Raw genomic sequence first — 17100 nt, 5'->3', positions numbered from 1 at the left:
AAACACATACTATTAATATTTGCATATTGTGTTCGATAACATTAGGAATTGAAACAAGGCATAGAAAATTTAAAAAAATTATGTTACCCTTCATTCCATCACTATCACCAGTCCACCGCCATTATGGCCACCCCCGCTAGCATTGTCACTATTGATTTTTCATCACTTTCAATCTCATCATCTCAAATCATCACCCTCGACAACTCATATTCAAATAGATTCAATTAAAAACAGATTATAAAAAATAAAATATATTTTTAATTAAAGAAAATATAACAGAAAAAAAAAGTATAATTTTTTTAATTTTATTTTTTGATTAATTCTTTTTTTATTCAATTTTAGTTCTCTTAAGTAGTGTTTGGTAGAGAGATAGAGACGAAAAGACTGAGATTGAAAGATAGAGATTAAGAGACAGAAATTGAAATAAATGTCAGTATTCTTTTTGGTACAAAGTGAGAAACAGAAATTGAAAGAAGAATAAAATTCTAATTTAATTTGCATAAAGGGTAAAATTAGAATTTATTAATTGAAATGAAGGTATTTTAAGTATAAAATATTATTAAAGTTTCAGTCTCCATCTCTAAAAACTTTAGTCTCTTGTGTCCCTACTTTTTTGAAGTACTGAAATACAGAAATTTTGGGGACAGAGACAAAAATTTTAGTACCAGTCTCTGAACCAACAAACATGATATTGAGTTTCAGTCTCCCAATCTCTGTCTTAGTACCACAAAACAAACGCTACCTTATAGTACTTTAATTTTATTTACTACCATTTTCAATTTTTATGGTAACGCACTACTAGAAAATGATAGATTATAGACGAATTTTTTCAATAAAATTTTAGTGTCAAAAATAATGATGGATTTTTTGTTGGTAAAAAAATTAAAAAAATTTTCAAAAATTTACCGATAAATTATAAGATTCGTCAGTAACTCTATCTATAAATTGAAATTTGATTTCAGATTTTTCACTGATAAAAAATTCGTCTGTAATTAATTAATAAATCTGTCGAAAATTTAAATAACCATAATAAAACCTTAATTTGAACATTCACACGCACTCACACAAATAAAACCCAGTCCTCTTTCCGTGGCTTCCTCCACCACCGCTTTCGTTGCGTCTACGTACTCCCATCGTCGCAGAGCTCTCTCCGCCGCCGCTCTCGTCACTATCGTCGCACGAGCTCTCTCCATCACCACTTTCGTCGCGTCTGCTCCTTTCGTGAATTTCAGGTATACTCTGATTTTGTGATTATGTTACTTAGGGCTCAATTTTCTCTGCCAATGCAATTTTAGATTTATCCTACTTTGCTTCGTAATCCAGCTTTGTAGTATCTACATAAACCGTTTCTATCTTGTTGTTGATGTTGATTGAGCTTGTTGTAGTTGTAGCCATGTTTGTGATAAAAGAGGTTCATCTTCACATGCTGCTATCAAATTTAGTCCTGATTTCTTTCCACATTTCCTGTGTCTGGATCGATGAAAATAATCAAATTGAATTGTAGCTTCTAAGTTGAATAAATAGTGTTTTGATTGTTATTGGTATGTCAAAAGAGAGCGGTCTACAAAGATACCAAATTGCAGGAACAAGGAGTGAGACTACATATTTGACAAAGATGAAATTTTGTACAACTGTAACTTTTCCCTCTGCGACCAAGCCCGACAAGTCAACCAGTATTGTAATTTCGTCTTGGTTCTATTCTATTCTATTCTATTCTGTTCTATTCTATTCATCTTTGCATTTATGTGACAAAACTTTCTGATTATTAGTGATGTTGATTTGGAGCAGCTACAGTGTCATGCAACTTATTATGGTCCCAGAGAAACATTTGCATCTATTCTTCAAGAAAGCAAGAGCTGGAGACAATCCTAATGCAGAGGAGAGATTGGAAGAGTTTGATAATGTGGATAATGCTCTCAAAGAGTTTACGAGACTCTTTGAAGAGAATAATGGTAACCAGTTTGAGCCTTGGGAAAGAGACGAGAAGTTCTGCAAAAAGCCACTCAAGTTCTACCCCATTGACATGGTATGTTTCTACTGCTACTTCTAAGCATAAGTTATGCCATTGTTATACTGTAAACTTGAGCCTATAGTTGCCAATTTCGTCAAGGTTTTATGCATCCAGGAGATATACAGGTATGAACACTACCTTTTATGAGTTGTTACTATTGCTGTTTAGAAATAACCGAATATTGAAAACAGGTATGTGCTAATGGAGATGGGTTACGACTCGCCAGACCTTCCCATAGGAATGGTTGCACAGCTTCACTTGAAAAGATGTATGCAATTTGGCAATATTTTTTTTCCTAATTATTTCTCTCAAAGTACTTTGAACAAGACTGACAAAAGAGGTACATCAGGTGAAAAAGCACTGTTGGAGTTCATAGAGAAAGTTAAGTCGTTAAAAGAGAATTGAAGGAGGAGAGTGGACCAAAGGCTGAGGTTGTCTGGACATATAAAACTATATACACCACTGATTTTTTCTTTTGATATAGGAAGGTTATCCTTGTATGTCATCATTTGAATACAACAGGTTTTAGTTGTTTTCTATAGTCTTAAAATTTAGATAATCAAAGTTAATAGTCGAATTTACTAGTTCTCTTTCTTATGTTCTTATTATTATAGGAAAAAGGGTTGAGAATTTGGTGATTATAGGTTCAGGGCTTGCAGGGTAAGAAGTTAAGAAGGAACTTACAGAAAGGATGTTGAAGAGGGCTTTGATATAACACTTGCAAAGCATAAGGGACAGGTGGAATAATAAGATTAGTCTTAGCATTGGTTACATTCAAGCAAATTTCTTTCCTTTTTTAATCCGTTGATTATTATTTATGCATTTCTTTTGCTTTTCTTGTATGATTTCCTTTCTACAGTATGCTCTAAGAAAATTGTACCATAAAAGTCCAAGGTTTATATGTGTATTATATACATTACCAACATGTGGTCCATGTAGGACACTCAAGCCAATTCCGATTTTTGTGACTACTACTAGGGTAAGAATAGCAAGTTGGCCAAGGCTAGTCGAATCGATGTTTCCAAAATGGCGCCTTCTACTGCTGCGCAGCAACATGTTCGAGTTCACTGCAAAACAAAGAATTTTCCAGAGCTAAGTCTTAAATCCGAAGATGCATCTTGTTCAATTAATTTAGAAAATAATGCACTCATTAGGCTAGGTGTGATTTCACGTTACTTTTTAATTTTTGTTTCAAATACAGAGTAGTAGCTTATTTGTTTGGCCATATGAGTTGCTCACTTAAATTGCATCATCTCCGTAAAAAGTTTCCAACTTTTCAAAAAATATTTGTGCCCAAGTTGAAATTCTGGCGAAGAGGTGTGTTGTTTTGTTTTCTTAGATGTTTTCCGATTTAGTTTAGTGATAACATTAGATCCCCAAGTTATCCATGAATAAAGTAGTATCCAACACGTTATATAGACAACTAGTATGACTCTTACCGTTGTACTTTTGATTTTTATGGACTCTGCTGGAGTTATTCAGTTTGTAATGAGTCTAATGTTAACGCTTTGGCAATTATTGGGTGCAATCTTTCTGAGTTCTTACAAGAGTATGACAAGGTAATTACTAGTGGGTCTCCTGGGTACTTCTTCTGTTGTGTTATGTCTGACTAGGTCCACAAGAGTCAATTAACGGTAATATATTGTGTGATGATATTTGGATTACCTGCAAAGAATTCTGTGCTGTGTATTGTCATTTCATCAAGCAGGTATACACATTGTATAGTAATATGTTTTCTTATGTTAAAAGTTGGGTTGATGATAATGAGAAAGTATATTCCGCTGTTACTTTTTCAGGTTTTTGAGAAATATAGATTGGGACTAGACACTTTATCTCACTGTGTATTTCATAGATTGGTTTCTCTCTGAAATTATATTGAAAGACAGAGACTTCAACTACTTGGGATCACGTGCATGTTAATTGCCTTGTGAGTTCTCGAATTCAATGAAGACTTTTCATGACTTTGCATTCATATTCTTTTAATGAGCCCTTTTACCAGGATATTGAAATTGAGTTTTTCTTTTAAATTAATGTTGTTGTGATTCCAAATTTATTCCATTGGTGAAACATGATTCTCATGTTAATTGACATCAATTATAAATAGTATTCTTAATTAATACTCTTTCTTTTTGCAATGTAGGATTACTAATCTTGAAAAAATTTTATCAGTCATTTTAATGTATTTGAAGATGTCAATTTGTCTTTTATTTTATGTGATTGAAGGAAGTATGAAGAAATTATAGCTGATAATAGCTGAGGACTATGATGATGATGAGGATGAAGATGACACTGAAGATTATTGCTGATATTTTTAGTATGGTTGAACAATACACTGAGGATTATAGTTGATGTATCAATACATTTTGTTTATGTTTTGAACTGACTTGCTTATTTATAATACTTTTCTTCTAGGTTAATAATACGATGAACTTGTTTATTTCTTGACTATGAATGTTCGAATACAAGTCAGATGAAATTTATCTTGATTAAATTTATATTTATTTTGAATTAAATTAGGTTTGTTTTGCAATGAAAAAATCTAAAAAAATTATGTTTTACCTTACTAACGGATTTACAGATAAATCCGTCTGTATTCAAAGTTGCGAATGCTTTTAAGGCTCCAATTACCGACAAATTTTCTGTCGGAAAGTTGACGCTAGTTACCGACAGAAAATCTGACGTTTTAGCAAAATAGAAGGGACCGATTACCGAAGGAAAATATGTCGGTAATAGAAAAAAATATGTCGGTAAATTACCGATGGAAAAAAATCTGTCAGTCGGAAATAAAAAATTCATTTATAATAAAGACTAAATGGTGAAAACTCAGGTGAAGTTGATACTCAAAGTCATTAGATGAAAATTTAGTCAAATCATCTAACGACCTCTCAGAGTCTCAGGTATCAACTTCAGGTGAAGTCGACCGCACTTGAGTTTCCACCAGACTAAATCTATCTATAAATTCGTCTGTAATAAATAGTTTTCTAATAGTGACGGCTTGCCAGGCTATAATTTCAAAATATTATGACAAGTTAATGTCTTATGTAAAAAAAAATAATTTCACAAATCTTGAATTATTATTTCCAGGTTTTATTAATGGATTAAACTTTTAGATTTGTAGAGAAGTTTGCGGTAAAAATTCAAATTTTATGTTAAAAAGCTTGGTTTAGTGCAATAATGTGTGAATTAAAATTGGAAGATAAAAAGTAACCAAATCTAGAAATTCAAGCACACATAGTACCACAACAAATTCAGAAACTCAAACATTTTCAAATTTAGAATTTTTACTACTCAACGGTCATTCAAAAAATTTTAGAAATAAAAACTCTACATCTACTATCGGAGCTTCTAGATCTAGTATCGACCTCTCCCTAGATGCAAAATAAAGCTTGCTGGAGGAAGGCGGTTGTAGGTGGCATAGAATAGACTCAGCTGAAGAATCAGACGATAGAACCCCTTCGAGAACCAGGTCGCGTGACAAATGGCCAGGAATAGCACCGAGGACGGCACCGTCATGAAGGAGAAGCGGAGCAAAAAAGACGAAATAACTTCTATTTACCTTCATGGAGCAGCAACAGGGAAGGGCGAAAATCTCTGATTTTGTGGGTTCCGTCGCGGACGTCCAATCGCGGCTAGGGCACCAAGCGGCGGCTTTCTCTTGGGAACATAAGAATGAGACGCAAACAGAGAAGGCTATTGTCATGCACATCATGGCGGAAAAGGATTGAAATACGACGGTGAAGTAGCAAAAGAAGGTCACCGCCGATGAAAGAGACCATGTAGGACTTAGAGAGGAGAGGCAATGGTGGCGTGTAGTGATGCCACAGATGACGATGACGCCATCAGAGAGAATGGTAGCAGTTGGGCCTTCAAGATGTACAATGAGTCATAGCTCACACGGTATTTAGCCCCCTCCCCATCTCAAAAGGTCTCGGGTCTGAGTCCTACCAGCTACAACCGAGAAGAAAAAATTGGTAAGTATGTGAGGAGTGTGTGGATGTGTATTGTGTACCTAGGATTGAGGGTTGTCCAATCCACCAACAAAAAAAAAAAGTGCTACAAAAATATTATTTTCAACACATGGAATTCTAGTGGGTATCTTTATTTTGGACAATAAAATAAAATAAAATCAAAAATATTATTTTAGTATTATTATTATGTTAATTAATTGTAATTAAACTTTACATGCTAATGAATTATAACTTAAATAACATAGTTTTTTCATACTTACTTAAAAGATCGCGAATTTGAATCTTCCTATTTTTGATGAAAAAAAAATTTACATAATTCTTTTGAGACAAGAATATCGTTAAGAAGAAGGTAATATAACGGGTTGGTTTAGTGGTATGCACTAATTCATCGGTTAATGACAAATTTTTTTTCTTTAAAATTTTCTTCTCTCTATTTTTTTTTATGATTGATTAGTTCTTTTCCTATTCAACTTTCTTCCCCTTACACAGAGCAAAAACAAATTCGTACATACATGATAAAAATATACATGACAAAGAAGCAATGTGGGAAGAAAGCAACAATGTCATCAAACGAAAAGGGTAAAGAAAAGACCATGACGTCGATGGAAAAAAAAAACGATAGAAGAGATAGTACCGAATGACTACCAAAGAGAGAAGAAGAAGATGAGATGGATGCAAAAAATAAGAAGAAGCAGTGCAACAAAGACGAAAGAGAAGCATCCAAAGAAATGGTGATAGAGACTAAAGAGGCTTCCAAAGGAAGAAGAAAAGAGAGAGTAGAGATGAGGAAGAGCGTATAAGGATGAAAAATTAATTAGGAGGATAACCAACTGCAATTAATTAATTAAAAATAGTTTTATTATAAAAAAAATATTAAACTAATTTTATAAATGGTAAAAATTCAAGTACAATCGACTTCACGTAAAGTTAATAACTGAGAACTGTTAAATGATTTGACTAAATTTTTATCTAATAGCTCTTAATTATCAACTTCACATGAAGTCGATTGCACCTGAGTTTTCACTCGTTTACAAAAGGCACACAAAAATACAAAATTTTGTGTAGGTCCTCGGAGGTGTGATACTAAGACACAAAGTTCTAACATTTCTATCTCTCATTAGATTTCAAAATTCAAATAATGCCCATATTTATCCTAATACCCTCTTCATCCTCTCTATCTCATCCCTTCTTAGCTTCCTCCTTCTTCCTCCTTCCTCCCTCTATCTCTCTTCTACCTAGCTAGCCACCACGTCGCCTGGCCATTGCGCCACGCCGCCACCTACCTCCTACCATATCATGTCGCCTCTTCTTTCTCTCTTCCCCAGCCTTCCTACAATTCTCCTATCTTTCTTAACCGTCACTTTCTTTGCGCACTTTCTCTCTTCTTTATCATCATTGTGTCTTCATCTTCTCCGTCGTCGTCTCTTTCTTCACGGCTTCTTGCTTCATATTCGTTGGCAGGTTTGCTCTTCGACAACCGAAGTCTCCTTTTTTGTTTTTGTTAGTTGTTATTGTTTTTGTTTCTTTCTCTAAACTAAATTTGTGATTCTGGATGCTAGCTTGTGGCTGAATGTGGTGGTAGTGAATGAACACAAACTTATTGAACACAAATTTGATATTTCATGAGCTTAAAGATCACCCAGATAATTTATATTCCTTTCACCCATACATTATACATAAACGTGATCATCATCATCTCATATATAACTAATAATCTAATATACATTATGCATGTTAAGAATGGAGTTGAGTTTATTATTGTGTGTTAAGTTGATTTTGAGGTTTACAGTCATATTCTCCGGCTTCATTGTTGGATGGTTGCAAATTAGAGGCTGTGATTGGAAGATTCATTTGTCCATGTGTCGTCATCATATTCGACACGTCAGGTCCCACCATCTCATGCTGCATATGAGAGTATAACGTGTATCCTTGAGGCCACGTGTCATTCTGATTTGTCACGTGACACTCTCCAATGTTTCTTGTATCGCTTTGTGAATTTGTTCCTTGTGGAAATGGATCATAAATTGACGATTGCAAATCCCTAATCATTTACAGTGCACAAAATTATTGATTCTTTATACAATTATTTATTTTTAATAAATAAACGGCGGCATTTAAAAAAGATAAAATTATAACCTGAGTGGATCCAAAGGAGTAGATGCATCAAATATTTGGTTGTGGTTTTGGGTACCATTTTGCAACCATCCGACATTCTCAAAAGTTGATGCCATCCCCTATCATAATTCTCAGATTTGTTATTGTACTTCTTTCACTTATATTATGTGTGAATTTTGTTGAATTATTAGTAATTACATGAATGTAGTTTACCTGAATAGTTGATGGATCATAAGTAGGCAAATGGCTGCTCAATAGATATTCCTATAATAACCATACACAAACATAAAACATGTAGTTTATCAGATGAAAAACAACATAAATTGAAAAAAGGAATGATGTTAAAAAATAAAAGTAAATAACTCTTTTTTTATATATTAATATATATGTAGTAAATTAATTTCATTCTTATGAAATATATCAAATCAAATAATATATTTAAAAAATTACTCATGTGCGGATTATGTTATTGCAAACCTTTCTTTGCATGACGCGAGTCAAAGTCTCCACAAGATTCTTTTCACCAGATTCCAGCTCCTCCATAGATGTCATCTTTAATGGATCGGGTTCATAAGCCCTAAATTCACAAATGAAGAAAATAATCATAAAAGAAGCACAATAAACATAACTATGGTATTGTTACTTTTAAACAAACCTTATCTGGTCTTCAGCCAGTTGAAGTTGTTGATGTAGCCTACTAACTTCTTGTTGGAGTTCCTAATATAAGTAAGGATATTCAACTTATGCAAAATCATGAAAAAAAAGTAATGGCTACAAAAAATGAAAATGATAACTTGTGCCAAAATTATTTTAACAAGGAATAACAAAGTATGCTTACTTCAATCTCAGAGTTAATGACTCCCGGACTTTGTTGAAGTATTAGACCAAACATTCCCAAATATAAGAAACAAATATTTTAGTATTAACAAATATCATTTTAATTTTTAAATAAAATAATTTTTAAAAAATTAAGTCTTTTTAAATAACACTGGAGTAGAAATAGACAAACTTGGCTAGTTGAAGAGCTATGTCATTCTCATTCCTCAATTGTTGAAGGGTCCGGAGCAAATACTACAAAAATGCTCAAACAATTATAAATTTTGCAAAAATCTTCTGTAACCATAAGAAATTAACCACTATTTATTAATCCGCATATATTTATATATGTTTTACATATTTTAACGTCAAAATAATAAAATATTTTAAAATATAATAATCAAAACTTTTTTAGCAATGAAAATAATCTAATTTTCCATTAATATGAAAAATTAATCATCATTAAATTTTTATTCACATCTTACTCATGAATATAAATCAGGTTTATTATATTAATTATAAAGTCCAATTATAAATATGAATATAAGTGCATTTCATACTTCTATTTATATATTCCCACTATCATTAGGTAATTGAAATGTAGTTACATCAATCACTAAAACGTATATAAAAAAAATATATTCAAGATATTACTATACCTCTTTGTTCTGAATTCCCCTGTTAAAAAGAAAAAATATAAAAAAAAATAAGTTTAGTATTTAAGTCTGTAATAATAAATTATTAGAATTATGGCGTAAATGTGAAAAAAATTTATTAAAATAATAATATTATATAATCAATAAAATTTATTATTTTATTAATATTTTAAATTATAAATCTTAATTTCTAAAATTAGGATTAAGGATACAAAACCTAATCCTAAAATATTAGAAATGAAATAGAGTACCAAATTTCAGTGTCACATAAGTAGTACATGACAAACTAAAATGGATATTGCAAATTACGTTCAATGAAATCTTGAATTTATTAGTTCTACCTGTACTCACCACTCTGGAGACAAATTCACATAGAGAATTCAAAAAAGTTTAATGTTTATTTTGTTAAAAATAAATGTGAGAAGTTTATTTTATCAAGATAAAAAATTTAATTATAATGGTATAAAAATTAAAAAAAAATATATATATATATATATATATATATATATATATATATGTATGGTAGACAAGAGGAAGTATTTTTAATCTTTAGAGAGTACCTGCCATAGTGTGGCTCAGGAAAATTTACAGCACTGCAAGAAAAGAACCACTCTAAATAATTAAATTAAAAAATCAAATCTGATTAGTGATTAAAATTACTATATTTACATGCAAAATTTATTTAGTGCCTATAACATACTTATCTCTTTCTTGATCAGGAAGATTAATGTAACGTGTGAAAACATCCTCAATCCTGATTATCATATATAAAAATACAAAAAAAAAAAAGCATAAGTCAAAAGAAAAACAAAAAAAAAATTAAAAAATGTAAAAAAAAAAATAAAACTTTTGTTTTTGGAAAGGATAGTATAAGAAAGAAAGATTATTTATAAGTTGTTAGTTATAGGTATATAGAATCTGTTAGTTTGTTAAGATTTGTTTTAGCCTAGAGAGGTACAAGGGTTCTGCTCTATAGTGATACAACACTGTATAATTAATTAATTATACATTCAATCATTCTAATAAAAATTTCTATTCAGATCAACTAATTCTCTCTCAATTATCTTCTTTTAATTCTCTACAAGATCAAAATCTTTCTTGTTCTTTGTTCTTTGGTTGATCCTGTTCTTCATTATTTTTTCACATTCTTGAAAGCTGAACGGTTTTACTATGAGAAAGAAAATAATAAGAATGAAGTGCTACTATACTAACTACAGATGTATTTTTTATTAAATAAAAAACAAAAAACTCTTTTTGGCACAATTTTGAATAATGTTGCTATTCAATTGAATTACCACCAACTATTTAAAAGCATTGATTATTTATCACATGTTATTATTGTCTTAGTCAAGATCCTAATCCGCAGGAGAGTTATATATGTATCTTCTTTTTTTTTTTTCATATTTGTTTTGATTTGAACAATTCAATATTTTCAAAATGAAAGAATAAATACATTATTCAAATTTCCGTAATATTGATACACTAGTTTTAGAATAACATGTTTTCGTAAGATACATTTTATCCTTAGTTTTCAAAACACACAAAATAATATTTGTGTTCATAAGTTTCATTTACAATTTACCAGAAGAAAAGGGTGAGAAAATTCATGAATGATGATTGAGCTTGAGGTTTTAAATCCAAATAGAGAAGGCAATACAAACAAGGAATCATCTACACTATCATTTTCTCACAATTAATAATTATTGTTTTAAATCATCGTTTGGATTGCAATCTATAACCCTAATATTGGAAAGAAACTAAGTAATGATGATGATATTGAAATTGAAAATGAAAATAAATTAAGAATGATATTCATGCACACCTCCTTTTGCCAGAGAAATGGTTGAGACGACCAGAGGGAGAGAACATGATAAGTGCAATATCAATGTCACAAAGGATGGATAACTCATATGCTTTCTTGATGAGACCATTTCTACGTTTTGAGAATGTAACTTGTCGATTTGTGGTATTCTCTATTCTTTTTATCTCCAATTTCACACGCCCCATCTTGATTTATTATCTATGAACAAAGCTGTAAAAAGTATGTATGTAAAAAAAGGAAATCCAGAATATTGGCAGGGGAAGATCTAAGATAGTAACAATACTACAAAATTAAAAAAAAAAATTATATATATATATATAAGGCATTCATGAAGAACCTTGAAAGGAGGAATAATAATGAATAGTTGGATATGAGAGAGAAGGAGGGAATGGCTATGAATGGCTGCGAGAAAAGAAAGAAGGTATAGATACAGATTTTAATGGATTTATGTAAGAAATGGTCGCTTATTAATTATTATTACTTTGAGTTCATTCTTATTGTTGTTCTTAGTTAAATTAATATTTCATGAATTATTAACCATTAGTTCATTCATTTGCTTTTTTTTTTTTAATATGATAGTGTTCACATGCCTCCCTATCATCTTTGTACGGGCTTCGTTGTTTGAACTGTTCAATTGATACCGCTGATTGTTGCAAATATCTAGTGCATCGTTATTATATTGTATGATTCAAAAAAAAAATTAATAAAAGTTTAAACACATGTTTGTAAGGCTAGCGCTTTAATCAACGGATTAAGTAAGTAATTATAATATCTGGTTTGATCCATTATAATTTGCAAGTATGTCGTATAAATAATAACCACAATCGTTGGTCATGAAACCGCCATGTCTAAATCACATCAAAACTAAACCTAACAAAATAACCAGTTTAAGAAGTCTAAGAAAATGAGGAGAAGTCTCCGCGTGTGCATGCCAATATATTGTCCTACCTAATACGCAATAGAACATGGCCTTATTACACATAACATGATAAATAAAATAAAATAGTCAACAAAAAGAAAATTAAATGTGACGATAATGACGATGCCATGAATGCATCACAGTAGTATTACTAGAATAAAGTATGAAATAAAATGTGGCATAAAATATATCATTAGATTATAAGATTAAAGAAATTAGATTAAAAAAATGAAAAAGTATAGAGGCAGTAATTTTATTGAATTTTGGCTAGCATGTAATCAGCAGAGAAAGGTGAGCCATTGGATAAAATCTCATACCAATTTCACACTATTAAATCATTATTGATGACTATTTGATGACTACTAATCACAAAAATTACTAGTCCTAGCATTGCTCAAATAATTAGTTAAATTTAATTATAAAAATAATTATTTTTATTTAATATTTTTATAATTAATACATAATATTTAAATGTATAATAATAAATACAACTTGAAAAATTGATAACTAAGTGTTGAAAAAATGAGTCGCATACATCATAAAATAAGTGTCCATATGATTTGATACAAGAAAATCATTTTTCTTTCAATATAATAGATACACCTAGACTACAAATTGCATACATCATAAAATAAAAAATAAGTGTTCATATGATTTGATATAAGAAAATAATTTTTCTTTCAATATAATAAATACACCTAGACTACAAACTTGCTATGTGCAAAATAAGTCACGCAAAAAAAAATGAAGAAAAATAATATTTATATTAATTTTTTATAGATCTTTTTTATTATATAAAATTAAAGCAAATATAAAAATATTAATCACCTAATATTTTAATTTATTACAAAAATAAAAAAATACAAAAGAAATATACAATTTTTTATGATATAAAAAGACAAATACTTTATTATTTACACAAGATAAACCACAGGCCGAGCATGATTTTCGGTTAATTACTTACCTAATAATAAGGACAAAACAAATAGAAAAATGAAATCTTAGTTTAAATAATATATTACATGATTGAACAAGCATTTGGGTTTTCATCACTAAACATTTGGATGTAGCCGTCGTCAACGGTGGTTTCCGTTATGTTGGCGGTGTCAGCAACCTTTCTAACCATATTAGGGGGTGCCTTCTTATCATAGGCAGCAGAGACATAAGGATGAGCCACCATTGTGTACGGAACATATGGCCACAACTCAACCTTCTTCTTTGTTGACTGAGCAGCCTTCAAAACTTTCTTTGGCTCAACGTATCCGGTCACCGTTGCCTTCTGCTGCTTTAAATCTATGTCGACAGACTTAGCTCCTTCAAAAATTAATTGTTACTAAATATATGAGAGTCATATATTTTGTTGAAGTTAAAAAATAATTTCAAACATAAAAATTTAAAATTTAATTTTTATTAATTAAAAATTTAATATAAAATAAATAAATAAAATCTTATATAAAACTTTTACACATTATAACGAGACTTTTGTGTGAAGCTTATTAAAAATATAAACATTTATTTACGTGTCTCTTTTATTAATTTAAATTTTTAAAATAATTTTATAATACATTAATATATTTATTAGAGATATAATTATTCAGTTTAATGATCATTTTAAAAGCTAAAAATTTTAATATAAAACAAAAAATATACCAAATTCACGGAAATTTAAGAGAAGTGTTATTTCATCACCAAATCATTTGTTATACATGTTTTATTTAGTTCTTTCTCAGTTAATACAAAACTTTACCTCTCATATATAACAAAGGATAGGAAAAGAAAACGAAGTACCTTTAACACCGGAAAGGACATGCTTAACCTTGCGAGCACAACCTTCACAGTCCATTCTGATTTTAAGAGCCACCGTTTGAGTTTGCTTCTTCTTCTTCTTTTTGGTGCTGCTTAGTAAAGTAGAGAAATAGTCCAAAGTGCCTTGTACTCCCATGTTTCTTCTACTTGATTCTTAATTAGTTGCACAAGAAGATATATATGCAAAATATAGTTGTTCTTAGTTCAAAGTAAATACTCTTGAATAAGCGAACTATTAAGAAGCTGAGTGTGTGTATATATAAGGTGTCCGGAATTATGGAAAATGACTAGTCAAGTTCAAGTTTTGTCTCACTGTTAGTTGGGATATGAAAACGATAATAATAAGTGCAGTGAATGATATGCCTAAGAGAAAGGACATGCAACTAATTAATTTATTAACAGACAAGTGATGCATGAAATTGTGTATGTGGTGGATTCAAACGTGTGGACTAATGACAAAATATATATACAGTAGTTGATGGATGACTTATTATTTTTAATATATATAGTTATATATATCTACAATCAAATCAAATAATTAATAGACAAGATTGCTGTCCTAGTCTCCTAGAATTTTCTTGGATTGCTTCTAATTCAATTACCTCCTTAATTATTTTAAGGACCTGAAAATAAGGAAAAATAAACAAGTTACATACCTCTTTAAATGACTTACTATAAGAACAAATTCATTATTTAATATAACTCTGTTGGTTCCTATAGTTTTACCAAATTTTTAATTAGGTCCCTATATTTTTTTTTTTTTTAATTGAGTCCCTACACTGCTTTAATTTTGTAATTAAGTCCTTCCTAGTATAAAAAATATTAGAGTTAACTGAATATTTTTTCATAAATTGAAGGTACTTATAATTAAAAACTTAATTAAATCTTTGACTGCATGTATTTTGGTAAAAATATTATGTTAATTTTAATATTTTTAACATGAAAAGGATGTAATTACAAAATTAAAAACACTGTAGGAACCCAATTAAAAAGAAAAAAAGTATAGGGACCTAATTAAAAATTTGGTAAAATTATAGGGACTAATAGAGTAATTAAACCTTTAATATATATCTTACTATTAGGTGATCACAGGTCGATTTGGTTCGGATTTATGATAAAATTAAAATTGAACATATTGGTTCGGTTCGAGTAATTGGGTATCCGATGACTTTAAAATTTATAAAAAAACCAAATTTTTATCTTAAAAATTCAACAAGTACAATAAACATGTAACCAGTGGCAGATTCAAGGGGCCTAAAGTGGCCATGGTCCCCAAATATTTTTTAAAAAAATTAGCACTATTAATTTTTTATTATTATTATTATTATTATTATTATTATTATTATTATTATTATAGATTAAATATATTTTTGTATATTACACACTAAAAAAATTTTATATATTAGTAACAATTATCAAATAGGTTTAAAAAACAATAAAAACGTATAAATATATAAATAATTCAAAAGTTATTAAAAATATAGGTTTGGATTAATGTAAAAAGTAATAATTATAAAAAAAAATTGTTTTGACTCTTTTTATAACAACAATCACAATTAAATAGATTTTTAAACAATAAAAATTATTAAAATAATACTTTAAAATAAAAGGAAAGACCAACTTTTAGCAGATTATATAATTGTATATGTTGAAAAGGAGAATGTTTCAAAATTTATTTCAGATGATAAATTGATAATTTTAGTTATATGAAATATCGCAAACCAAATTTAAAAATACCTAAATCCTAAAGTATGTAGTTGAATGTTAATTTTTATATAATATAATTATTAATTTTGATCTATATATTATAAATTATATTTTGTTGACTTTTTATTATGTTATATTTTAATTTATTTCGTATTTAATTTGGCCCCCCTCTTATAAAATTTATGAATCCGCCACTGCATGTAACATCAATAGAAATAATCCAAACATGTTAAATACTAAATACATTAAAAACTAAACTCATTAAAATCTAAACATATTAATAATGAATAATCATTGTCTCATAAAAAAGCTATATATATTTTTTTATTTTTTTATTTAATTAATATATAATCGGATTCGCAAGTTAGTTCGGGTTTTGCACCTCCAAAATTGATATATGAACTAATTACTAGCAAAAATCATCGATTTGGTTCGAATTAAACTCGATTACCCATTAATTTCAAAACCAATTTAACTAGTTAGATTCAAATTCAGACGAATAATAGAGTACCCGCTATCCGTGCTCACCTTACTTGCTATTGGTAATTATTATGGTGACCCTTTCAAGTTTCCTTACGAAGATTGTGATTGCTATTTAATACCATACAAGGAATAAGATATATCCCCTACAAGAAAAAACTCACAAAAATAATATTAAAAATTTTAATAAAATAATTAACTTTTAACAAACTGTACATAGAAACCACTGTAGTTTGGAGTGTTAGAATGAGTTGAGTACATTGGGTTAATCCGTTTAAAACTTTAAAAGCAGATTTAATTTATTTCTAAAATTAATTCTGCCAAAAATAAAATGTTTAACAAATTCAGTCTTATAATTCATGAAGTAAATATATTGACTGCAAAATAAATAATCTGACTTATTTAGCTCGTTAAAATTTTTCTATTTTTTATTACTTTAATAATTTTTTTAATAGTCAAATTCAAATATTTTAAGTTTTAACCAAAATATCTCATATTTCAATCCAATAATTTATTTAAAAAAAATTGGCCCGAAATTAATATTTTAACACCAAAATTGATTTTTTTTATTTTTAATTAAAAAAAATCTATTTATACAAAAAAAATAAAAAATGAAAAATAAACAGACCAACCTATATAAAAACTCGTATATACTTGATATATAATTAATTATTGTATCCATTTAAATCCTGAGCTTAAAGAGACAGGTCTAAACGGATTAAAGTAGTAATTAGTTTTTTTTTTAAGTTAAGAGTAAGATTTGAATTTAAAATTTTTAGATGAAAATAAAAAGATTATAT

The 17100-nt window shown here is 29.2% G+C and overlaps 3 protein-coding genes across 26 annotated transcripts; 1 reads left to right on the top strand and 2 right to left on the bottom strand.

The window, feature by feature from the left end:
- Nucleotides 1-1051: 1051 nt before the first annotated feature.
- LOC107606119 (protein ADP-ribosyltransferase PARP3) lies at nucleotides 1052-4502 on the top strand. 24 transcript variants are annotated; one of them, XM_088493784.1, is made up of 8 exons: nucleotides 1052-1232; nucleotides 1584-1692; nucleotides 1789-2026; nucleotides 2203-2279; nucleotides 2361-2442; nucleotides 2626-2749; nucleotides 2951-3938; nucleotides 4235-4502. In XM_088493784.1, the coding sequence occupies exons 2-5, from the start codon at nucleotides 1616-1618 to the stop codon at nucleotides 2362-2364; spliced, it is 396 nt and encodes a 131-aa protein (XP_088349910.1). In that variant the 5' UTR covers nucleotides 1052-1232; nucleotides 1584-1615; the 3' UTR covers nucleotides 2365-2442; nucleotides 2626-2749; nucleotides 2951-3938; nucleotides 4235-4502. The 24 variants fall into 24 exon arrangements, with proteins under 24 accessions (XP_088349910.1, XP_088349909.1, XP_088349908.1 ...); XM_088493783.1 differs by having other exon boundaries at nucleotides 2361-2508; nucleotides 2990-3938; XM_088493778.1 differs by having other exon boundaries at nucleotides 1063-1232; nucleotides 1584-1673; nucleotides 2361-2508; nucleotides 2990-3938.
- A 2939-nt stretch (nucleotides 4503-7441) lies between these two features.
- Nucleotides 7442-11578, bottom strand: LOC107607859 (agamous-like MADS-box protein AGL104). Its single transcript, XM_088492432.1, has 11 exons — nucleotides 11389-11578; nucleotides 10267-10320; nucleotides 10127-10159; nucleotides 9570-9588; nucleotides 9104-9165; nucleotides 8933-8960; nucleotides 8750-8811; nucleotides 8572-8671; nucleotides 8308-8358; nucleotides 8116-8213; nucleotides 7442-8020 (listed from the first exon to the last, which is right to left on the bottom strand). The coding sequence occupies exons 1-11, from the start codon at nucleotides 11571-11573 to the stop codon at nucleotides 7735-7737; spliced, it is 978 nt and encodes a 325-aa protein (XP_088348558.1). The 5' UTR covers nucleotides 11574-11578; the 3' UTR covers nucleotides 7442-7734.
- Nucleotides 11579-13186: 1608 nt separating this feature from the next.
- On the bottom strand, nucleotides 13187-14507 carry LOC107606118 (Heavy metal transport/detoxification superfamily protein). Its single transcript, XM_016308103.3, has 2 exons — nucleotides 14096-14507; nucleotides 13187-13621 (listed from the first exon to the last, which is right to left on the bottom strand). Exons 1-2 carry the CDS (start codon nucleotides 14247-14249, stop codon nucleotides 13326-13328), a joined length of 450 nt encoding a protein of 149 aa, XP_016163589.1. The 5' UTR covers nucleotides 14250-14507; the 3' UTR covers nucleotides 13187-13325.
- Nucleotides 14508-17100: the final 2593 nt, after the last annotated feature.

This window comes from Arachis ipaensis, chromosome B7 (assembly GCF_059453495.1).
Source record: "Arachis ipaensis isolate K30076 ecotype BB chromosome B7, ASM5945349v1, whole genome shotgun sequence".
Lineage (NCBI taxonomy): Eukaryota > Viridiplantae > Streptophyta > Magnoliopsida > Fabales > Fabaceae > Arachis > Arachis ipaensis.
The sequence above is the reverse complement of the archived record's forward strand: the minus strand, read 5'-3'. Positions and strand labels throughout refer to the sequence as shown.

What these genes read in the sequence shown, in the direction of transcription:
- LOC107606119 (XM_088493766.1), top strand. Translation starts at nt 1,544, where the DNA reads ATGTCAAAAGAGAGCGGTCTACAAAGATACCAAATTGCAGGAACAAGG. An exon ending in AGTATTGTAATTTCGTCTTG is followed by an intron (nt 1,693 to 1,788) that starts GTTCTATTCTAT and finishes GATTTGGAGCAG; the next exon opens with CTACAGTGTCATGCAACTTA. An exon ending in ACAGCTTCACTTGAAAAGAT is followed by an intron (nt 2,280 to 2,950) that starts GTATGCAATTTG and finishes TGGTCCATGTAG; the next exon opens with GACACTCAAGCCAATTCCGA.
- LOC107607859 (XM_088492432.1), bottom strand. Translation starts at nt 11,573, where the DNA reads ATGGGGCGTGTGAAATTGGAGATAAAAAGAATAGAGAATACCACAAAT. An exon ending in CTGGCTGAAGACCAGATAAG is followed by an intron (nt 8,672 to 8,749) that starts GTTTGTTTAAAA and finishes TTGTGAATTTAG; the next exon opens with GGCTTATGAACCCGATCCAT. An exon ending in CTCGCGTCATGCAAAGAAAG is followed by an intron (nt 8,359 to 8,571) that starts GTTTGCAATAAC and finishes TGGTTATTATAG; the next exon opens with GAATATCTATTGAGCAGCCA.
- LOC107606118 (XM_016308103.3), bottom strand. Translation starts at nt 14,249, where the DNA reads ATGGGAGTACAAGGCACTTTGGACTATTTCTCTACTTTACTAAGCAGC. An exon ending in TGTCCTTTCCGGTGTTAAAG is followed by an intron (nt 13,622 to 14,095) that starts GTACTTCGTTTT and finishes TAATTTTTGAAG; the next exon opens with GAGCTAAGTCTGTCGACATA.